The sequence below is a fragment of the Mauremys reevesii genome, linkage group 11 (genome assembly GCF_016161935.1).
Source record: "Mauremys reevesii isolate NIE-2019 linkage group 11, ASM1616193v1, whole genome shotgun sequence".
Classification (NCBI taxonomy): Eukaryota; Metazoa; Chordata; order Testudines; family Geoemydidae; genus Mauremys; species Mauremys reevesii.
The window spans coordinates 8,940,089-8,965,147 of NC_052633.1; the positions used below are offsets into that span (position 1 = coordinate 8,940,089).

At 44.0% G+C, this 25,059-nt stretch overlaps 1 protein-coding gene across 13 annotated transcripts in view; it reads left to right on the top strand.

The window, feature by feature from the left end:
• Window positions 1-25,059, top strand: part of HDAC4 (histone deacetylase 4) — a 428,940-nt gene that overhangs the window by 303,306 nt on the left and 100,575 nt on the right. For all 13 annotated transcript variants that reach the window (XM_039494525.1, XM_039494524.1, XM_039494513.1 and 10 more), the window contains 3 exons: window positions 6,376-6,488; window positions 17,662-17,778; window positions 17,865-18,063. In XM_039494525.1, coding sequence (XP_039350459.1) covers window positions 6,376-6,488; window positions 17,662-17,778; window positions 17,865-18,063 — 429 coding nt within the window. The remainder of the gene's footprint in view (window positions 1-6,375; window positions 6,489-17,661; window positions 17,779-17,864; window positions 18,064-25,059) is intronic.

The following is a 25,059-nucleotide window of genomic DNA, read 5'->3' on the forward strand; positions in this document are numbered from 1 at the left end:
TACAACACAGAATACAAAGTGTAAAGTACTCGCTTTATATTTATTTTTGATGACCAATATTTGCACAGTAAAAAACCAAAAAATTGTTTTTTTTCAATTCACCTCATACAAGTACTGTAGTGCAATCTCTTTATCATAAATGTTGACCTTACAAATGTAGAATTATGTACAAAAAACTGCATTCAAAAATAAAACAATGTAAAACTTTAGAGCCTACAAGTCCACTCAGTCCTACTTCTTGGTCAGCCAATCACTCAGACAAACAAAGTAGGTTACAATTTGCAGGAGATAATGCTGCCTGCTTCTTGTTTACAGTGTCACCTGAAAGTGAGAACAGGTGTTCGCATGGCACTGTTGTAGCTGGCGTCACAAGATATTTACGTGCCAGAGACACTAAAGATTCATATGTCCCTTCATGCTTCAACCTCCATTCCAGAGGACATGTTTCCACGCTGATGATGGGTTCCACTTGATAACAATCCAGAGCAATGCGGACCGACGCATGTTCATTTTCATCATCTGAGTCAGATGCCACCAGCAGAGGGTTGATTTTTCTTTTTTCGTGGTTTGGGTTCTGTAGTTTCTGCATCAGAGTGTTGCTCTTTTAAGACTTTAAAAGCATGCTCCACACTTTGTCCCTCTCAGATTTTGGAAGGCACTTCAGATTCTTAAACCTTGGATCGAGTGCTGTACCTATTTTTAGAAATCCCACATCAGTACCTTCTTTGTGTTTTGTCAAATCTGCTGTGAAAGTGTTCTTAAAACGAATATGTGCTGGGTCATCATCCAAGACTGTTATAACATGAAATATATGGCAGAACTCGGGTAAAACAGAGCAGGAGACATGCATTTCTTCCCCCAAGGAGTACAGTCACACATTTAATTGACGCATTTTTTTTTTTTACGGGCATCATCAGCATGGAAGCATGTCCTCTGGAATGGTGGCTGAAACATGAAGGGGCATATGAATGTTTAGCATATCTGGCATGTAAATACCTTGCAACGCTGGCTACAGAAGTGCCATGTGAACACCTGTTCTCACTTTCAGGTGACATTGTAAATAAGAAGCAGGCAGCAGTATCTCCCATCAAAGTAAACAAACGTGTTTGTCTTAGCAATTGGCAGAATAAGAAATAGGACTGAGTGGACTTGTAGGCACTAAAGTTATACGCTGTTTTACTTTTGCGTGCAGTTATGTAACCAAAAAAAATCTGCATTTGTAAGTTACACTTTCTTAGTAAAGAGATTGCACTTCAGTACTTTCATAAGGTGAATTGAAAAATACTATTTCTTTTGCTTATCATTTTTACAGTGCATATATTTGTAATTAAAAATTATAAAGTGAGCGCTGTACACTTTGTATTCTGTGTTGTAATTGAAATCAATATTGAAAATGTAGAAAATATTTAATAAATTTCCATTGGTATTCTATTGCTATAAGTGTGATTAATCACGATTAATGTTTTTGAGTTAATCACGTGAGTTAACTGCGATTAATTGACAGCCCTACTTTAAATGTAAAAACACGTTATGTGTTGTTTTACCATAGATAATATATACTTATTTCACAACCTCTTGTAAAAAGTAATCAATATTTCTTTTTTTGATAAATTTTATATTAGGAGGTAAACTAGGTAAGACTCTAGATTATCATAAAGTTTAATATTTAGCGCCATCTAGAGAGAGCTGTCTGTAAGTACATTTAGACAACCACTGTTTTTCCTTTTCTCAGACCTCCCTGGCACTTCAGAGCACAATGTCATAATTTATGCAACATAAAATTCAGCTCTGCTCTGAAAAGTGACTCTGTAGAAATGGCATCATGGGTTCCATGAGTGTATGCGTGGGTGTGTGATCTCCTTACCAAATGTTCTTGGTTTACAAGGCAGGAGATGCTTTTTCTAACCAGCAGCCCTGCAAGCTCCACAACAGAGCTGAGAGGCAAGCTTATTTCTTTCCTCCTCATGTTCCTGCCTGTTATAAAGGTTCTGCAGGCTAAGTTAGGGCTTTTATAACACTTGTGCAACCTCATTGTTTTCACATGGTGCCCTCTGTGACACCTGTGCACACCTATCTTTGCTGGGTGTCTACAGATGTAACTGACTGAACTAAGTTTAAAAAAAGAGGGCTGTTAATCCACAGGCAGGAATAGATTCCTGCTTATGCTCTTAGCTGCATGGGCTCTTGCTGCACTAATAGGAATGAAAAGCATGAGCATTTTATTTCGGTCATTAGTCAGCGGGTCAAACTCTAAGTAAATACAGAGTACGTGTGTTGAGTTGAAAATGCCATTTTTACAGCCACTTTTCAGGGGAAAATTGTACTTTTAATCCATCGAGAATACCCCTGGATGAAATTAAGGCTTGAATGTATCACAGAGATAAATTGATTGCCACATGTTTTTTTCTTTTGTTTAGGTAATACACATGGAATCCAATAAATCATAGCTCATGACCTGTTACTTACAGAAGTGCATGTATTTTCTATCCAACCAAAATGTTCTTTCTACAGTGTCTAGGTTTTCATTAAGCGCCACAGGTGCCCATTGTGGGGAAAGTTGAAGGGCAGTAGTGAAACTTCAGGTTAATTGGGTTTTCTTCACTCAAAATACTGCTGCTTAGTGCTCACTTAATTGGACAGAGGAAGACCAACCCTGGCAGCAGGAGGCAAGGCACAAGAAAGAGTAATGAGGCTGTTTTTACACAGAGACGCCTTTTTTTCCCCAAAAAATTACGTTCTAAAGGTATGAAGGCCTGCTTAACATACTGCTTTATTCATTAATGTAATGCGGTGCTACAGAGGTCTCTCAACCTCAGAAAGTAATTTTTTTTCGAAGCACAAAGTGATGCCCAAAAAAAAAAAGATTTTCTGCCTCAGTGCTACTATTGCTGAGTGTCTGCATTCCTGTCAGCTGAGGTGATGATCTCATGTCTAATTAAGGAGGAACCACATCCTTGATCAGCATTTTAAAAATAAGTATTTGGTTAATTTCTACTCAAACTCTTCTATAGTACTTTGAAAGAGCTTTTCTCCACTTCCAGTGTCATTAGTGAATTAAATGAGCACGCATCTTGGTAATGGATTGTTCTCATATCTTTGCAGTAGAATAGAAAATGCATTGCTATTTTGGGCCAGTCCATGGATGAAAAGAATTTCCTTTTGCTTGTAGGTTAACTTCATATAGGAAGGAATAGTGCTGAGTACTAACTTTTGCTTACAGTGTCAGGAATAAGGATTTGGGCAGGGGAAAAAGGTTCTCCCATTTGTTCAGTACGTTCAGTAAGCATGCTCAGACATGTATGCATACTCAAATAAGTCCTGTTGCTGGCTTCTCATTCTTTACAAGTGTATTGGGAAGCATGACTTGAGAATTCATAGTATTGTTTGGAAGGTGTGGAGAAGATAGTTGCTGAAGCTCAGAGACGGTTCCAGAGTTTCATGGCTGGGACATGTGGTAGCAATGGATGTCGATTCACTGGAGCCTATAGAGTCACATAGGTAAAATGCATAGTGCTTGGAGTAATCAGATTAGTAGCAGATTTTTAGAAGGAAGATACCTTTGAGTATGCGACGTATAATCATTACTAGGTGGGCAGTCAGTTTTAGATTGTTACTTAATCCTTAAGTTTCTCTTGATTATAGAGCACAGTAAAATCTACTTATTTACTCTACTTCTACCATAATATGTGCTGAATTACTGCACTAACCAGGTTAAGGGGGTTTCAGCAATTAAATAACTAAAACAAAAATTGTATCATGTCCCCAAAGTCATACCAGTTGGCTCTATGTCCACTGAGACATCCCAGTGAAATGTCCCAGATTGCATCAGGCTGTTACATCACAGCTACCAGAAAATTATATTGGGGTCAGCCAAATCCTATTTTCTCATATTTGGAATGGCTGTCAAAAGATTGCAGTGATTTCTGCTTTCTATTGGTAAATGTTGGTAAACATCGATTTCAATGTGCAACCACAAACTGACCAAAAAATATTTCCAGTGCTGACAGTCCAAATTTACAGATAGGCAAAGTAAGAAAAGTGCTGCTGGAGAACTTATTAGAGTTTAATTTTAAGGATATTCAATTTGTATAGTTTGACAATTTTAACAGTTATAAAGTTTTAACTTTTTGAATCTCAATGGCTGCTCTCATTTAATTATAGTCTACTTCCTTTCCCCCTGTCCAAATAATTACCTTCGACTGTGAAAATTTACATGGATAAAAACGCTTAAAAACGACATATATATTATGTGCCAAATTATTTTAAAAAAATGGAATTCTGCCAAGCATACTTCTGAGATAATAAAAAGAGAAACACTGAAAACTGTGCTATATGCAAAATAAGAGAGGCTCCTATGGGCCAGCTCTGTGCTCCAGAAGAATTTCTGGTAGCAGTGAAATCAGTTAATCTGCGATGCTGTACTGGAGCTGGAAAATGCAGCTTTACAGTCTGTTAAAAACGTTTTGGGTTCAGTCGGATGTCCCACTTGCCCTGGTTAGTGGGGGTGTTAAGAACATAGCGGCAGCATATATAGCAATAGAATTATAAAGTGAAGTTTTACTTTAAGTACAAAATTCTCGTGGTTGTGTTTTGATAAGTTGTACACGTTCCACACTGGACCAGTGCAGGAATGGGTCAGTGGACTGTCCTGGAGACAGGGACTTGTATCTGTCCTATCCTGCCATCCCTGTCAGAAGTAACAAGCTGTAGGTAATTAGGAAGGAGTAGTCGTACAAAGTGCAGGATGGGGTCAAAGGCAGTTCCCCTGACCAAGGGACCACCCATCCCTAGAGGCTTGTAGTGCTAGACGTATCGGCCTGGCACAAGCTCTGCAAGTGAGACAGTGGAAAGGGAAAGCTCAATCAGTACTTAGTGAGTGGCCAAAACAGACTAGGATTCCCTAGGGACAAACTCTGTGTGGGTTTTGTTACCTCTGAGAGACTTTGACCAGGATCTACATGGAGGACTTTCAGTGTAATATCTGGGAACTTTGCACGTTTTCATGAAGATAGAGCAGGTGTCGGCAACCTTTCAGAAGTGCTGTGCCGAGTCTTCATTTATTCACTCTAATTTAAGGTTTCGTGTGCCAGTCATACATTTTAACGTTTTTAGAAGGTTTCTTTGTATAAGTCTATAATATATAACTAAACTGTTGTTGTATGTAAAGTAAATAAGGTTTTTAAAATGTTTAAGAAGCTTCATTTAAAGTTAAATTAAAATCCAGAGCCTCCCAACCAGTGGCTAGGACCCCAGCAGTGTGAGTGCCACGGAAAATCAGCTCGCGTGCAGCCTTTGGCACCCGTGCCATAGGTTGCCTACCCCTGAGATAGAGAGTTGTCCAGCTAGTGCTGCAGGACAATAAGTGTAAAGAGACTGATGTCTGGAGATACTCAAAACAACTCTTATGACATTGCCTTTTATTTTCTCAATTATCCTCCCATTGTTCTGTCCTGATATGAAGGCAGCACACGGAGGCATCTACCAGTAATCCAGGGGCAAAAAAATGTATACTTGAAAGTCAGACTTCATCTTCTGTGTTCATTGCTTCCTCACTTGGAAGCCTGGAGACTTGCTCACGCTCTTCTGATTCCAGTCTTTTCCTAGTGCTTCCATGTTGGGAATGGAAAGAAACTAGTACTTGGATTAGAGACTTCCAAGGAAAACCCAGGTGTTGTGGGAAGTGGTATTAATTATCTAATTAGTACTGTTTCCTCTAATTCAATAGTGGACCAGGGCTCCAGATTGGTGTTAGGGTCCTGTGTGCTGCTGACGCTACAATTCTGTAGATGACACCACCTCAGAGCAATAACTGTTTCTCATAGAATGCTGAGCACACTGTCAGCTCTTAACAAATAACCACTTCCGTTCATTGGGGCACTTTTTGTAAAAGTAACTGTTGGTGCTGGTGTGAAATAGCTGTCAAGGGTCAGGAATGAAGGTATCTTTCCATTTAAAACATGAATAAATTCAGATATACAAGAAGAGTGCATGGGGAAAATGTCAAAGCTCAGAAAGTTACTTAATTGTGTAAGACCGAGAGCATGATTAAGATAAGTGGATTGGAGGAGGCACTTCATAAAACTGTAGTAGAACAGTTTGACATAGACTGACTTGGCTTTTTCATGCTTTCTAAATTGTTTATTGTGTGTTTAATCATATTTAAAGTTCTTGACACATTATACAAAAAAAAGTTGCAGAGAAAAGATGTAAGTAAGTATTTGGACCCGCTGTTTGAAAGTACATCTTGTTATATTCTCAATATAGAAATGTTTTATTACATCTTCAGGGTTTTTGTTTTCCCTGATAGATCTCTCCTAAGAGCATTGCAGAGATCATTTATACTGTTTCTAATAGTTGTTTTTGAATGTGTTTTAGACTCTGCATGCAACAGTGCTCCTGGATCTGGTCCCAGTTCTCCAAACAACAGCTCTAATAACATAAGTGCTGAGAATGGAATTACAGGATCAGTCACAAGTATTCAAGCAGAGGTACAGAACTGCCCTTTACCTTGGGCTTAACACTTGTGCTTCCAATGAACTTGTGGAAGCTTTTAAATATGCAGGGAAAGCTGAACCTTGATTTGGATGGCTACTCTCCTAACCAGTGAAGATTTGAATGTGTTATGTACGTAATATGCTTAGTCTGAGTTTACTCCTAAATATCTCTGCTTGGGGTAACTGGCAGTAGCCATAATATGGATTGATAGATAAAAAAAGGAAAGGAATGTTGGGGGGAAATCTTGAAGAGGGTTCCGTTGTCAAATATAGGTTGCCGACTCTCTTGAGTATTTTAAAATGTTGGAGATTTATTTTCATGCTTTATAATGTGGAATAACTTCACTTTATACAGGGGATTAATACAAGCATTGTTCAGTTACAGGAATGGAGGAATATATTATTACCTGGTTTAAATTCCTTCTTCCCCGCTCAGTGCTCAAAGGCTTCCTGTAGTATGTTGATGTTTGCCACCAAATTTTAGCATCCTCTCACCTTTCTGCAGTTTAAATCTTAGCTTTTGTTAACCTTTGTTTTGGTTTCCATAACTGATTATTAATAATAAATAATCCCATAAACTGCAGGGTGTTTGCACCATCCTCTTAAGCATCTGGTGTTGGCCACTGTCGGGGACAGGATGCTAGACTAGAGTTGGGTCTGATATAGTCTGGCAATTCCTACGTTCCTGTTGTTGAATCTGAAAATACGTGACCCACTCTCTTCCTTTGTAACCTTCACATTTGGAAAGATGGCATGTAATTATCCAGACCCCGCTGCAGTATTTCGCATTGCAGGCTTTGCATTTGCTGCTTCCCTTGAATATTGTACATGCATTTACATTTATAAACGTTCCTGACAAAGCAGAATTTTGGTTTAATCACGCTGTCCTCCAACTTGTAATTTTGGAGAGTGGAAAGGTGCTTTTTGAAGCAAAAGTCCAGGCTATTTGAGCTTTGGCTAATAGCGGCATACTCCTCGCTGGTTCACTCTACACTGCTCCCAGGAGTGAAAGTAATAACAATGACTTGTCACTACAGCCAGTCCTCCTTCCCCTCAGCGTTCTGCTCTCATCCCATCTGGGGTTTAGCAGATTTAGTTGGGGACTGGCTGAGAGACTCAACCTCAGCTACAAATATTCAGTGCTGCACAGGAAAGCTTGTACCGTTCCAAAGGACACAGCTTCCCTCCAAATCACTTTGCTTTTTACAAATGAATGTATTATTTCATCAAGGCTTTAATTCCAGTCCTTAGTAACTTCTGCACAAAAAATATTGTAGATACACACGCTGTTGGATAGCCACTCTCAGTGACTACCTATTGCCTCTTGTAAAGCAGTGAAGTCATAATTTAAAGACTGAGGCATGAGTGATGCCAGACGTGTAAAGTCTGTCCATTGCCAAAACAGTTCTCCAGACATGTGAAAGATACTTGTCTCTTTCCCCACCTCTTCCACAGTTTTACTACAGTGTCTGAGTCATAAAAACATAAGAGCTCCCATACTGGGTCAGACCATGATCTTTCTTGCATAGTATCCTGTCTCTGACAATGGCTTGTACCAGAGCCTCAGGAGCAGTGTAAAGAACAGAGTAATTATGGAGTGATCCACCCTGTCTTATACTCCTGCCTTCTGGCAATCACAAGCTTAGGGTCGCGCTGAGCATAGGGTTGCATCCCTAACCATTTTGGCTAATAGCCATTGATGGACCTATCCTCCATGAATGTACCTAGTTCTTTTTTGAACCCCATTATGCTTTTGTCCTTCACAACATCCCATGGCAATGAGTTCCACAAGTTAATTTTGTGTTGTGTGAAAAAGTACTTTCTCTTGTTTGCATTAAATCTTCTGACTATTTAATTTAGTCAAATTATACCTGGTTTTTGTATTGTGTAAAAGGTAAATAACACGTTTCTATTCATTTTTTTTACACCTTAGTTCAGGTGCATGTGAGAAGTCCAATGTGATCTATGAATTAATTTAAATTGAAATGCTTTAATGTAGCCTCCCAAAACAACCTATGTGAAAAGTAAAACATTTTCTTCTGCTGTTTCTCTGAAAATTGCACCCAGCATTTTTTCACCTGTTCTATGATGTTATGAAAGAGAGCAAGAATATAGTCTGTAAATTATGGTGCTGTCATGATTTTAAAAGTAGGTATGATATGAACATTCAGTCCACTAGATCTTTGAGGCCACAGTCCACTAATGGATGGCAAATATTTTTTGATAACCTATTGCACCAACTCTCTTGCTGTCAACAGATTTTAGTTTATTCTGTTAATTAAATCTTCCCTAGCCTCAACATTCACATCTTTCAAAAACTGATCATGCCCTTCATTACCAATTCTTTTCTGTAAGCATTGGATATTTTATGATGGTAACAGAGCCATTCCTCCAAGCTTTTCTGCATGCATTTGTCAGCAGCTATCCAAATACAGTTAATTAAGACAAGCATTTTAAATGCAGATATTTCCTTTCAAGTGAAGGCTCTTGCATACATCAGGAAATAGTATTACCCGATTAATGCTTGCTTCCACATGTCTTGTAAAACGTCAATGTAATGCACGCACTGGGCTCCAATTTCTGTATTACCTCGAATGATAGACTGTCTCTGGTAAATCAGACCCCTTTCCACTTTGTAAATTGTAAATAATCAACCATTTCTGAGCAGTTAGTCTTCTCCATTGTGATAGTTTCACATTTATCTGAGTTTTAAATGAGAAATGTGTATATTTGCCCATCAGTTGATCAGAGATTCACCTCTCGACCCATACCAAATGGGAAAACTGATCTTTTTTATATTATTTAAATTAAATGACTTGCCTCAAGTGTAGAAAGCATACAGCTCCATTCTGTTCACAGTGGATAAATAGCATTTATGTTTTAAATATTGTGTTAAATTTAACAATGTTTTTCCACCTATGCAAGGCTATTTGACATTCACTGACATTTTATTTCCTATTCAGCTATAAAAGGTGCTGCCGGATTAGACAAAAACTGTAGATGCTGGGTTTGTGCTGCTCTCTGTATTTCCACAGCATTTATGTACAATTCATAGACAGATTCAGTATATTTAAGATGATGATAATGGAACTGAAATTTTGTGTGTGCAATTAGTTTCAAGCTGTTGTGTTTTTCATTCAGTTGTGCTTAATACAAATAAACCCCCTGAGACTATTGGAGGCACAACTAAATGGGGATTTGACTGTTTAAAGTGTAAATTGATGTAATTTTGTTACTTTTATAAGATCAGTACCCCGTAAAAGTCAGGAAGAGATTTCAGTACCTCACCTACAGTACATACCTTATTTTCAGCATGTGGTGCAGTAACATTATGTTTACGCTTTAAAGCAAAATTGCTAAGAAGTGTTCAAAATCACCCTGGCAAATGAGTGAGTGGAAACGCAAACAAGTTCTTTACAATTTTGCCTTGCTGTTAGTGTGTGTGCCAGTGGAAATATTTAACAACTGCAGAGAAATTATTGATTACAAGACCTTTGTGATAGAACTGATCTTCAACAGGTTTTTAATAATTATTGTTGACAAGATTGCAAATACACAGGAGGATACTTTAGAAATGGAAAGAACCTCACTGTCAAATTGAACTTAGCTTGAGCATATGTGAGAACTAGACGACTTTACTACTTTATCATGTGAATAAATGGCAGGACAGTAAAGGGAATGAATAACTGACTAATGTCAAATTAAACCATTTATTTGGAAATGCAGAGTCTTTGGCTGTAAAGATGGCAAATGCAGTCTTGTAAAGGTATCATTGCTACACTTGTCTATGATCCTCTCTCACAGGAATAGCTTTAATGTTACCGTATTCGGCAATTCCAGTTTCACTCTTCGTTTTTCTTTAGAGAATATTTGTATATAGAAGACTTGCTTTTCAATAGTAAATGTTAAGCACATGCTCTTCCCTTTGTGGATTGCAACAACATTGATTGCTTTATCTTGCAAAGTTCAGTGTGAGTTTCTTCCATGGAGTTCAAAGATAACTAGCTTTCTTTTCATCATCCAAAATTGGCCTAATCCTGCACCCTTTGAAGTCAATTGCAAGTTCCAGTTGAATTTGGTGCTATAGAATCAGACCTAATATGAGGTAACAATCTCTAACACTCCATACGATTAAAATCCCTTCATGGCCATGCTGACATGTATCGATCTATAGAATGATGAAATACTATTGTACCCATTATATACCCGTTTTTCTAAGCATCAGAGTTAAAAACTGTCACTGCATGAGAAATGTTATAGAAAATGTCTTTTTTTATTTTTGTTTAAACTGCTAGGATTGAAAACAATATCCACTCCATAATTCAGTGCCATAAAAATAAACTATTTTCTAATCAGGGCTTCAGACACTTTTCAATAACTACAGTTAATATTTGCAATAAATATTTGAGTCCATATTTGTAAGCAATCACTGCTGTGAAATTAAAAATGACTTTTACACTTCCGTGGTGCCACGTTAGCTGGCTATAACGTAATCCTCTCAGTTCATTTCACATTCTTCGAGAGAGATGTCCCTGTGGGTGCTCCACTCCAGGTGTCAGTGCACCCCTGCGCCTTTGATTGGAGATTTCTGCAGCAGTACTCGTACCGGCCACGCAGGCACAGAGCATGCCCCCTCCCCTCCCCCCGACCCCCGCGCGCGCTTCTCTTAGTGAGCATGCACGACCGGTTCCCTCAGTTCCTTCTCTACCGTCCCCGGCTTGATGGAGATGGAGCTCAGCAGACTCGTTAAAGAATTTCTTTCCTCATCTTAAAATAACTTTTAGTTAGCTAGTTCTTGTTAGTTAGCTGTTAGTTAGTGTTACTTACCTTTTTTCTACTGTTTAAAAAAATATATATATATTTTTTTCTCTCAGCCTCAGCCGCTTCCAACATGCCTGGCTCCACAGGCTTTAAGCGCTGCTCGTCCTGTAAGGAACCTATTCCTCTTTCGGATGAACACTCGCAATGCATAAAATGCTTGGGGGAGACCCACATCCCCCAAAAATGTGCCCACTGCACTAAACTAAGCTTCAGAGAGAGAAAAGACAGGGAGCTAAAACTTCAACTCATACTACTTCAAAAATCCTTAGGGTCAGCCTCAGACCCTGGCGCAGACTCTGCCTCCGCTCCCCACTACAGCTCCCCTGCTTCAAAAAGGCAGAAGAAAACAGCAAAAAGAGGGCATCTTCTGTCAACCTCAAAGGAAACCCTCCAACACAAACCTTCTCCAGTCAGATCTAGTATTTCTTTACCTGTGCTCCCCCGTTTGAGCACTTTCGACGAGCCAGGCTCCTCCGGCACCGCGCCAAACCCGCCTGTGGCTGCAGCGGCAGCGCGAAGCTCCGGTGCCGAGGCTTCAGGCTTCCAGTTGCCTGCCTCAATCATGGCACCCGTCGGCACCGCGACGAACGCTGTGCTGACATACCAGGACCTCCCTGAGGCACAGCAGCCTGCTATTAATAGCGCAGCACCGGTTCCGGCACCAGCATTGACAGTGCTGTCTGGCACTGAGCCAAGACTCAGAACACCGGTGCAGACCCGGGTTCCCTCACAGCAGTTCTATCATCTGCAGCCTTCACCTGCAGCTGCCTCAGCGCTGCAGTTTACCCAGTCAAGCGATCTCTTAGTGTCACCTATGCTGCAGTCACCCTTGCTTAAGGAATGCTTCTCCCCTATGAATGATTCAGGGTCCGAACAGCCTTCCTCCAGTGAGGAGGAACCTGAAATACAGGGTGATTTTTCAATGTATCCAGACTCCCATCCTCGGACCCCTGTCACCCGTGGGCACAGGAAAATTACCTCAGCCTATTCTCGAGATCCTGCCTCCTGGTGTGTGGAACCCATGCACCACCTATGCCATTCCCATCACCATGGCAGTATTGGGCCCCATGGGCATCTTTTCCTTGGCAGCACACCCGCTACTCCACTTTGACGAGGCGCGGCACTTGCTTAGCACCACCAGACGAACGTCCAAACGATATGATACCCTTGGCAGCACCCTCCCACTTGCAGGGTCAATCAACTCCTGCTCCTGACCCAGTAGCGACTGAAGTAATGCCTGAAGAAGCTTTACCTCCTTCCCCTCAAACGTCTTCAGACGATTTTTCGAAATTCCAGGACCTTTTTAAAAGGGTTACCAGCGAGCTTAGAATTCAATTTAGAGTAAGTCCCTGAGCAACAACTTGAGTTAACGGACATCCTGCAACCGTCTTCTTCGTCCAGAGTGGCATTACCAATCAGTGCAGCCCTTCTGGAACCCGCTAAGTCCATCTGGCAGGCTCCAGCCACAAGCCAGCCTACCTGCAAACAAGCGGACCGTAAATACTTCATTCCCTCTAAAGGCTCCGAATTCCTTTTCTCACATCCTGCGCCAAACTCCCTGGTAGTGGACGCAACCAACCAAAGGAACAAACAGCAATATTTCCACTCCACCCCAGCCAACAAGGAAAGCAAACGCTTGGACCTCGTTGGCCGCAAAGTGTGTGCCTCTTCAACCTTACAGTTTCATATTGCCAATTATACTGCAGTTCTTGCTAAGTACGACCACAGAAACTATAACAAGTTCATGGACTTTATTGAAGACATTCCAAATCAAAAGAAACAACAATTCACAGCTCTAGTCTCCGAAGGGCAAATCCTATCACACATGGCTCTTCAAGCAGCTCTGGATGCAGCCAATACCGCAGCAAGATCCACCGCTACTGCAGTGGTCATGCACTGAGGTTCATGGCTCTCCTCTTCCTCTTTTCCTCGTGAGGTTCAAAGTACCATAGAGGATCTTCCTTTCGATGGTGATAAACTCTTTGCTTCTACCATGAATGATGTGCTTCACTCAATGAAGGATTCAAGGGCAACCCTCCGGTCTTTAGGAATCCGAACCTCTACAACCAGAAGGCGACAGTACAGATATCAACCTTACCACCATCCACGCTACCCCCCATATACACAGCATTTCAATAGATCTCAGGTACAACAACAGTAACACCAATGCCAGAGATCCAGATATCAGCGTCGTCGCCCCAATTCTTCCGGGGCGCCTCAACTTCCTCCAACTAATAAGCAGATTTGAACCTTTGGTCGAGGGTCTCGAAAACATTGTCTCGACTTTAGCGTATCCTCTGCCTACAACTATCTTTAGACACCGCCTACGGCCATTTTTTCACCAATGGCAGGACATTATCACCGACAAGTGGGTTCTAGAGGTCGTCTCAACTGGGTATTTCATCCCCTTCCCCTCCTTACCTCCCACCCACCCACCCTCCCCATCCCTCTTTAGGGACCCCTCTCATGAGCTACCCCTCTGGCAAGAAGTGCAACATCTCCTTCAACTGGGGGCTATAGAACTCGTGCCCGAATGCCACAAGGGGAAAGGATTCTACTCCCATTATTTCTTAACAGAAAAGAAAACTGGAGGATGGCAACCGATCCTCGACCTCAGGCGGCTCAACAAATTTATCAAAAAGCAGAAGTTCAAGATGGTTACTCTCACCACCATAATTCCAGCGCTGGAGCAGGGCGATTGGTTTTCAGCCCTCGACCTACAAGATGCCTATTTTCACATCACTATCCATCCGGTCCACAGACGTTTTCTTCATTTTACCCTCGTCTCAACGCACTTCCAATACAGAGTTCTGCCCTTCGGCCTTTTCACTGCCCCCCGAATTTTCTCCAAGCTTCTAGCGGTAGTCACTGCCTACCTCAGGGGAAAAAAGGGGTCATAATATTCCCTTACCTTGACAATTGCCTTCTCAAGGCCTCCATGTTCGACAAAGCTCTCCGCTTCACACAACTCACCATCGATTGTTTCCTGTCTCTGGGCCTGCAAATAAACAGAAACAAATCCACATTATGTCCTACCCAACACCTGGAGTTCATAGGAGCGGACCTCGACTCCAGAACGGGACTGGCATCTCTCCCACCCGACCGCTGCTGGCTACAAAACTTCGCAACAGCCCCCAGGTCACTGCCCGAGACTGCCTCCAACTACTAGGTCACATGGCCTCGTGCACCCTCGTGGTCCAAAATGCATGTCTCTACATGAGGTGCTTCCATGTTTGGCTGGCCACGGTTTACAAACCGAACATGCACTCGCTAAACAAACCTCTGGCCATACCCTTCCGAGTCAAAGACTCTCTCCTATGGTGGACAGTCCCCTCCAACCTCTGCTCTGGAGTCCCCTTCCTCCAGACCTCCCCAACTCTGATAATGGCTACCGACGCATCTCTCACAGGCTGGGGTGCCCACATCTCTCACCAAACAGTCCACGGGCTATGGTCTCCCTCTGAGACCTCCCTGCACATAAACGTTCTAGAACTTCGAGCTATACGAAATGCCTGCTGCCACTTCCTGCCACTAATCAAGAATCAGCATGTACGCATAATGACAGACAACATTACCTGCATGTTCTACGTAAACAGGCAAGGAGGGGCTTGCTCCCACTCTCTTTGCTCAGAGGCCATAAAACTCTGGAATTGGTGCCTTGCGAATCACATCCGCATATCAGCTGCCTATATCCCCGGGGTGATGAATACCACTGCGGACGAGTTGAGCAGACGTTTTCCCTGGGAGCATGAATGGGAGATAGACGAGGGAATCATTTACAACATATTTCGCGCTTGGGGTCACCCAACCATAGACCTCTTTGCAACTGCGAAAAACACGAAATGCCTCAAATTTTGCTCCAGGGCGGGACTGGGCAAACACTCCGTCAGAGAGACATTCATGATCCCGTGGCACCGGGACTTACTCTATGCGTTTCCCCCAAAACCACTTCTCAACAGGGTCCTCATAAAGATACAAACGGACCTTGCCAGGGTGATCTTGATTGCACCTTCATGGCCGAGACAGCCGTGGTTCCCTTTCCTCACCAGAATGTCAATTCGACCACCGATCTCACTGCCTCTCATCCCGAACCTTTTATCGCAGCAACACGGCTGGCTTCTTCACCCCAATCTCTCCATCTCTTCATCTCAAAGCCTGATACCTGCATGGTTCTCCCAAAACGAACTAGCTTGCTCCGACCAAGTTCAAAGAGTGCTCCTACACAGCAGAATACAATCTACCTGTACTGCCTATCTCCGAAAGTGGAAGCGATTGACAGAATGGTGTTCAACTAAACAACTTTCTCCTCCCCCGCATACTCGGCTACCTATTGGACATCAAGCAAGCCGGCCTTTCTTTCAGCTCCATCAGAGTCCACTTAGCTGCCATCACAACCTTTCCTGACACAATCGACAATACCTCCGTCTTTGCTCATCCCATCACCAAGCATTTCCTTAAGGGACTCCAAACCCTATACCCAGACATTAAGCCACCTACCCCTCTGTGAGATCTTCACTTAGTATTGTCCTGTCTAACTCATCAATCCTTTGAGCCCTTAGCCACCTGCTCCCTCTTATACCTCTCGATGAAAACAGCTTTTTTGGTGGTGATTACCTCCGCCAGATGGGCAGGAGAAATAGCAGCCCTCATGGCAGATCCACCATATAAGCTCTTTTTCAAGGACAAGGTTACCCTGAGGCTACACCCCAAATTCCTTCCAAAAGTTCACGCCTCATTCCACATTAATGAGCCAATACGCCTACCAACTTTCTTCCCGAAACCACATGCAAACTCTTTCGAAGCCACAATGCACACGCTGGATGTGTGCAGGGCCTTGTCCTTCTATTTGGACAGAATTCAACCCATCAGAAACTCTTCTAGACTTTTTGTCTCCATCGCGGAGCGCTCCAAAGGCATGCCTATCTCTACCCAGAGACTTTCAAACTGGATCTCCGATTGCATATGACTCTGCTATCGGATAAAAAACGTTACACCTCCAGCATCCATCAGAACCCATTCCACTAGATCTGTATCTACCTCTGTAGCCTTCTTATGTAAAGTGCCATTGACTGACATTTGTAAAGCAGCCACTTGGTCCTCCGAACACACACTTGTTAAACACTATTCCCTTACTCAGGGCCCTCTCTCTGACACACAATTAGGCAGAGCTCTACTATCTACTGCATTCCTACCAGATCCGAAGTCCCTACCTCCTTGACATACACTGTTTCTAAGGCACCTGGAGTGGAGCACCCACAGGGACATTTCTCTCGAAGAAGAGCAGGTTACTCGCCTTGTGCAGTAACTGACGTTCTTCGAGATGAGTTTCCCTATGGGTGCTCCACTACCCAGCCTCCTCCCCTCTACTTTGGGGTTGGGGTAGCCTCCGTTGTAGAGAAGGAACTGAGGGAACTGGCCGCGCATGCTCACTGAGAGGTATACTTAGAGCTGGGGGAGCATGCTCTGTGCATGCGTGGCCGGTACGAGTACTGCTGCAGAAATCTCTGATCAAAGGCGCAGGGGCGCACCGACACCTGGAGTGGAGCACCACAGGGACACTCATCTCAAAGAACGTCAATTACTGCACAAGGTGAGTAACCTCGTCTTCCTTCCCTGAAAATCAAGAAATATCCACCTAAGAGGAAGATCCAGGCTCTTTAATGGAGCTTTACCTTGTGTTTAAACAACTTGATAGTGACTGATGCATTTCATACTGTCTTTGGCTTGGTGACGAGAACATCCATCCTGTGTAATGTAAAGTTTGTTTGTTAAAACCACCTTTTTTAGCTGTGTACTTTAAGGGACAAATGAGCCATGGAGGCTCTCTTGATAGATGAATCGATGTTTCCTGCACAAAGGGTTAAAGGAAACAGGATTCTGGCGGGGATGCACAGATGATCCCCACTCCCTCTCCAGGGTCGTGTAGAGCAGTTTGTGGGGGTGAGAAGGGTGTTCCAGGGTGTGGAAGGAAACCATTGCTGCATGGATCTCCCAGTTCTCTGCCCATGTTAGGGCTATGAATGGGTCAAAGGCTACTGTAGCCATTCAGTTGGATTAGCCCTTTCAGAGCAGCTCTGCTACCTTTGTGGGAGGATTACACATCCACAAGTGAATCCACCCAGTGCCTATCCCATCTGCTTGGACTGAGTACTAGACACAGATTAGCCCCTACATTCAGAATCGTTTGGTATCAAAAGTGAAGTTATTTGCCTTTTATTTTTCTTTGTCATTCCCTTTTCTGCTTTATACTCAATATGATTCATGAATTAGGCAGACTATACATGTAGCTCCTGTCTATTCTCTTTACATTATCTGATTGTCACAGTTTTCTTAATTCAATTTCCAGACCAGCCTGGCTCACAGACTAGCGAATCGTGAAGGCTCAGTAACACAGCTTCCTCTCTACACATCTCCTTCCTTGCCCAACATAACGTTAGGACTGCCCGCAACTGGACCTGCCAGTGTAAGTGATGTTTAATGTTGTCATTGGGATTGTGGTTGCATTGACTCATTCATAAGCTGAATACTTTACCTGCTGTATATTTGCAGGGGGGATCAGGACAGCAGGATGCCGAGAGACTTACTATTCCAACCCTACAACAGCGGCTTTCCTTGTTTCCTGGCACCCACCTCACTCCTTACTTGAGCTCTACGACTTTGGAAAGGGATGGGGGAACTTCACACAACTCTCTTCTACAGCACATGGTTTTACTGGAACAACCAACTGCACAAACTCCCTTAGTCACAGGTGAGCATACCAAAGCTTGTGTGCAAAGGCTAAGATAATGCAGCTCCTAACTGGGAGAATGGTACAATCCATTTCATTTTATTGCAGTCGTCTTCATGAAAGGAATAAGGGAATACCAGTTATCTCTGAAATCATATGTTTATGACATGGAGCATGTATTGTTGATGTCATGGGCACCTACAATATTGGAAAAGGTCTGTGATTGACCAAATTACATATCTGTAAGAGGTGGGAGGAGGCTAACATCATTTATCATTTTGGCAGGATTAAGATAAACTAGTTTATAAATATCATTGTAAATATAAATTTATTTGTATTTTAATAGTAGAACCCTACCCAGTTTGATCAAAGGAACAGTGAGAAGGTATTTTCTTAGGGATTTTTTTTTTTAATTTACTGTGTTTAGTATTTACAATTACTGCATAGCTGCTATCCTTTTTATAGAACCAAAAGCATGTGTTTTCATTGTAAAATGTAATATGAAAAGCACAGTTGGTCTAATAATAATTCTTCTTCTTCGAGAGGTGTTCATGTCCATTCCAATCAGGCGTGTGCGCGTACACGTGCACAGTGGCCAGAAGATTTTTCCCCTAGCAGCATCTGTCGGGTCTGCCTGGGCTCCCCCTAGAGTCATGCCTTCATGGCGCTCAATATAGAGCCCTGCTGACCCACCACTCCTCAGTTCCTTCTTACCGCCAGTGATGGTTGGCTGGAAGGTCCTACAGCCCTTGCTTAGCAAGCGCGTTCTATAGTTACCTGTATATAATTACCTTAGTATCCGTTATTAGTATTAGAGTTCTTAGTATAGAGTTGTTGGGGGTTCCCCCCCATTCTGCCTCCCTGGGCTTTAAAAACTGTGTGGCCTGTGTGAAGTACAAGCCAAATAGCGATCCACACTCCTCGTGTTTGCGGTGTCTAGGGGAGGAGCTCCAAAAGGATCACAGTAAGGTCTGCCACGAGTTCCGCCCTAGAACTCTTAAAGAAAGGGAAGAGCAGCTTAAGGTGATCCTCATGGAGGCAGCTCTATGCCCCAACTCTGACCTGGGCTCAGTAGACCCAGCTCCTAACGCATCGTCTTCAACACTGAGTGCCTCGGCACCGTTGTCAAGCTCAGCACTGAGAAAGGACTCGTCCCACGATGCTCACACTGACACGACACCTCACGAGGCCTGGTTGAGAGCAGGCACCGATCCCACTCACTAGTTCCTCAGAAGAAAAAGAAGCCGGACAGTTGCTCGCCTCCAGCTAAATCCAGAGAAGCAAGACTCCAGGCAGGCCACAGCTCCGGATCCCCTACTGGGGCCGCGTCCACTCCTGCCCAGTCAAGGCAGTTGAGTCTGGGGCCCCCACGGTCGCCGGTCCCTACACAGCAGCTCCTGTTGATGCCGAAGGCTTATCAAGCCGCCCGGGACCTCCTGCAGCTTATGGCACCGTTTTCGCCCCCAAGGAGGGAAGAACCTCCAGTGCCAGTGGACCCACCCCGCTCCCTGGAGCAGTCAAGAGGGAAGCCAGCTATGATGTCCAAGCGCTCCCCCTCTCCATGTCCCTAAGCACTGGCCCACTCGGACAGAGAGCCTACCCGCTCTCCAAGCTCTTGACTCTCGAGGCACCGAGGCTCGGCACCTCCGTGGTCTTCAGTCTCGGAGACCTTGGAATCAGAGTCCAACTCCTATCACTCCAGGAGAAGTAGGAGCCATAGATTGAGGTTGGGGAGAGACAGGAGGGAGCCCCAGGCGTGGCCTCCACAGTGGCAGAATCCACCACAGTGGCCCTGCTGGACCCCCGGGCCTTTCACCAAGGCCAGGGAGGGACCCAAGGTCACCATTCTGCAGTGTCTTCTGTGGCCTCAGCCACCTTCATCCCATCATCGGCTATGCAGCTTCCCTCGGCGCCTGCCCACACATTAACGCCTCTGACAGCAGCATTGGATTCAGCACCGACCTTGGCACTGCTGATGCGCCAGACTTCCACGCCAGCACCACTGTCGAAGTTGACTATGGTGCATGCACCGATGACAGCGACAAGCTTGCTGTCTTCATCGGCGCCGGCTCCATCGACGGTTCCTCCCATCGTACTGTTGGCAGCACCAACTCTGGGTTCGGCGTCTGCAGCCCTGGCACCATCGAGAGCACCATTGGTACCGACACTGCCCCGAGAGTCAAGGGACCCCCTGGGGGCGGATGGCAGGGAGCATCCGCTCCTTATAAGTGCTTCCTCTTCATCGTCACCTGATGAAGCATTGGCAGGTAAAGCCGTAGCCCTGGCACTCGGGGACAGCACTGCTCAGGGTCTGGGCATTAAGGCCGAGGAGGCTGATCCCATGGTGTACATCCTCACCCCCTCAGGACCTTCCCATATTGCCCTACCACTCATTAAAACCATTGTGGACACGACCAAGACCCTGTGGCAGACCCTAGCTTCCTTGCCACCCACAGCCAAGCGCAACGAGAGGCGTTATTTCTTGCCCTCCAGAGGGTTTGAACATTATACTCCCACCCACCCCCTGACTCTCTTGTTGTGGACGCTGCTAACCAGCGTGAGAGACAGAGCCTCCAAGGGCTTCTCTCCTGTACACCTTTCCACCCATACCGCTCGTTTACAAGATGCTGCTCAAGAGCCACAGAGATCGAGGTCGGGTCATACTGATAGCTCTGGCCTGGGCCCATCAGCACTGGTACACATCCCTCCTAGACATGTCCATGGGAGCCTTGATTACCTTGCCACTGTCCCCAGACCTTCTCACACACGATCACGGATGTCTCCAACACCTGAACCTCCAGTTGCTCCATCTCACAGCGTGGAAGGTCCATGGTTAAATCCGTTGGTGCTTTCCTGTTCAGACTAGATTAGACAGGTCCTCCTTGGCAATAGGAAACCCTCTACGAGAGCCACATACCTTGCCAAGTGGAAGAGATTTTCATCTGTTTGGCGCAGCGCCATTCATCCCTGACGCTAGCTTCAGTGCCGCACATTCTGGACTACCTCCTCCAGCTGAAGCAGGAGGGTCTCTTGTTGCTTTTTATAAGGATGCACTTAGCCACCATCTTGGCCTTCCACCCGGACATGCAGGGCCACTCGGTATTTGTTAACCTCATGATCTGCCAATTCCTAAAGGGCTCGACAGGTTATACCCTCACGTCTGTCAGCTGGTCCCTGTCTGGGACCTCAACTTGGTCCTTTCTAGGCTCATGGGGGCCCCCCTTTGAGCCTTTAGCAACGTGCTCTCTGCTCTACCTCTCTTACAAGGTGGCGTTTCTCGTAGCAATAACCTCGGCCAGGAGGGTGTCTGAGCTCAGGGCCTTAACGTCAGAGCCTCCTTACACCGTGTTTTGTAAGGACAAAGTGCAGCTCAGGCCTCACCCGGCTTTCCTCCCAAAGGTGGTGTCGCAGTTTCACATCTTCCTCCCTGTTTTCTACCCTAAACCTCATTCCAGCGGCAGGGAGCAGAGACTCCACTCTCTGGATGTCCGCAGGGCACTGGCCTTTTACATCGAGAGAACGAAACCATTCAAAAAATCGGTCCAATTGTTCATGGCAGTAGCAGACAGGATGAAAGGTCAGTCTGTTTCATCCCAACGCATCTCCTCATGAATAGTGTCCTGTATCTGTGAGTGCTACAACTTGGCAGGTTTCCCAAAACATCTGATCACTGCGCACTCCACCAGGGCGCAGACTTCATCTACAGTGTTCCTGGCCCAGGTTCCCACCCAGTAGCCAATAAGGAGGAACTGAAGGGGTGATGGGTCGGCAAGGCTCTATATTGAGCACCATGAAAGCGCGACTCCAAGGGGTGCCCAGGCCGACCCGACAGATACTGCTAGAGGAAAAATCTTCCGGCCACCTTGCACGTGTGCGTGCACACACCTGATTGGAGTTGGACATCATCAACACCTCTCAAAGAACAGTTACGAGAAAGTGAGTAACCGTTTTGTCTTTCAATTGTAACTAAATCTGTTAAATTTCAAAAGATAATAAATTAGTGGTGTTTCACTATCATTATTAAGATTTCAAAAACTGTCCATAATCCCTTTGAATCTGGGCCTTGTGTTGTACTCTAAAATTCTCCAGTTGTTGGTAGTTGACTGGAGACACACATTTGCTCTAAGAAGAGTAAATAGAAAGCAGTGGCCACCTCTGAGTTATGTTTCTGGTCTATGCTTTCCAATATCGGGCTAAGGTGGAAGATGCAAGAAAGCATTCAGTGGTACTTAAATTGCTGAGAAACTTTTTTTTGTTATATCTTGGATGATGCTTAAATTTGAAAAGCAAAATCCTTAAGGGTGCTGATCATCAATACCTCACATCCAAGTCTCAGGATCTGGCCCCTTATAGACAGTGTTCTACATTCTAATCCCCATAACTCCCAGTGTGTCAGAATAGTGTGTGTGGGGAAGCTGAGGCAGAGAGAGTGGTGTGCCTAGTGCGTCGGAGGGAATCAATTTAACGAGATTTAGCAGTATATACATGTTTTATGAAGCTTAATGTACTTTTTTATGATTATCAACATCTGAACACAGAATTCTAAATTAGAATGTACTGTTGCTATATTGGTACGTCCTTGATATTCTACCCGTGTAGAACAAACAGGTGATTTCCTATTTTGGTGTTAATGCTATTTTCTCCTTTCCCCAGCCCCTTCTCTGTCTTGAGCAGCTCAGCGGGAGGTTTTGGTTCTGAGTACTGGGCAATTCTTTTTCTCAGGCAGGTGTGTCAATTGTAACAATGGGCCTTCAATAGATCTTGCTGCTCTTGGGGCAGGCTGAGCTGTTTCCGGTAACCAGATGTCCAATCTGTTCAGTTCCCAGAATTCTGCAGGAGATGGGACCCATCTGCTACAGAGCAGGAGGACAGAGAACCCTCTCATTTCTCTCTCCAGAGTTCCTTAACTTTGCTGCAGTTTGGACTCAAGGCATTTTTAATCAATTGGCTCCAATTTTTGCTGGATTTTAGTTTTGTTCAGTTTTTCTGAAGTGCTGCTATGACTCTTTCTTGCTGGTGGCCTGACCACCATTCAGAAATGACACATCTTCTCAGCCAGGAGAAAAGTCTGTCCTGTGCTCTACCAGAGCATAGCAAAATAAATGGTTCCCCTTTGGAACTGGGGGAAAGTCTCTAATGTGGTGGACAGGGTTTTCTTTGAAGCTGCTAGATCTCCCTCCTTCCCCCAGCCACACCCTTCCTCTCCCCTCCACGGCAACAAAGAGATCACCAAAGATCACAGCATTCCTTCTCAGCCATTGTTCAGGAGCAGCACCTCAATACCCAGCAAGCCAAAACTGAGTTTGCAAAAGCTTCCAAAGCTCCTTTCAGACTGGCTGCCAGGCCTGCTGTGTCTGCACGTGACTCTAGGACTATGCTCCCTGCAATCCCTTCCAGATAGCAGAAGGAGGAGAATCCCTCTGAGTCATTAGGGGGATCATGTTCTCCTCTCTGCACAGGCAAGTGGACCCAGAAGCATCAGTTGGTGCCAGAGGCAGCAGCCTGCTCTTGTGTTGGTCACTGGCAGTGCAGGACACCAGTGCCTGTTAGATTTTGGGTGGGATTTACAGTGTAGTGTTTTCCTTAAGTCCTACATAGCCTGCGACTTACCCAACTTGAGCTCCTCTGTCTCCATGCCATATTGCTGCAGCTCTCATCAGCATGACTGCTTAAGCCTGGATCGTCCTTGATTTAAAACAGTGATTTTCAACCTTTTGCCATTTGCAGACCCCAAAAAACTTTCGCATGGAGGTTTGCATCCTCCTGAAAATCGTAGAGGGGGGACCGCTAGTTGAAACCACTGATTTAAAAGACAAAGGGAGTTAGCAGTAGAGTGTTCTCCAGTGAGGCCCTCTGCTGAGTCTGGGAGTGAAAGATCTGTGAGGGAGAGGAGTGGAGAAGAGGCCAGAGCAAGCAGTAAGCCAGGGGAAAGAGTGAAGGATGGGCTGATGGTGTCCAGGCACTGTGATGGTGTACTGTGTTAAGGGCATTCTTTGTGCCCCAGGAGCTGTCCACATTTTTCTACTGCCCATGCTCAGTATTCAGTTTTCAAATAGTTGTATTGGTGTTGCGTCAAAAGCAGCAGCATTTAAAATAAAACAAAGGCATTGGTCCTCTGTTCAGACTATGTTTATTTCAAGTTTTATACTTAGGCTGGTTTTGATGTAGTTTTTTAACAAGTGTTGTTAGATATTTTACAGTATAAATGTGTGTATATTTTCCCCTTCTCATAAGAAAATAACTGAAAGAATTTTGCTAATATCTTCCAAAAACATTCCCTGTTGGGCAAAAACCAAGTCTGAACGTTTCCACACAAAAAGGTGACTATTTCATGAAGGTGTGTGTGAATACATGGGATGACAATGGAAATCCCTTTACATGTTTAACCACGCCAGCGTGCCCCATAGTAATTCACTTTTTTTGTCCTAACTGCAGTAATGGTACTAGGTATTTATAGTTCTGATATTCTTGAAATGCTTCAGGGGAATGATTTAGCAACTGTAAGTCCATAAGTAATACAGAATAGCATGAAGCTGTCCAAAATGCCGATGAATTCCAAGATTTTTATATAACCTTAAATAATATTTACCAGGAAGTCCTGGCATTAATTTCATCAGCACTATTACTGCTAAATATTAGTTTAAACTAAAAACTATAAATATGTATTTTAAACATCTTCCCCACCTCCTAAAATATACAGTGGTCAAGCTTTACATTTTTGCCTTAGTTAACTATATAACATTAACTCAATATTCACTCCATTCCATGTTCCAAGTATACAAAATACTGAGGTGACCATATTTATTTATCAGAGGCAAAATTGGCTAGATTGACAGGGCAACCACTGTACTTAATGCTCATGGAAAGTGCTGAGTTTACCATACTGGAAGTTGTCAGCTCCAGTTTATTCTATAGAGTAGATACAGGACAGCAGTGGCAATGCAAGCTTCCCCAGTGTGTGCAACCCTGATCTGGGGTGAGAAGGTAGTTCCATCTCCATGCCTCTTCTATCCCTAG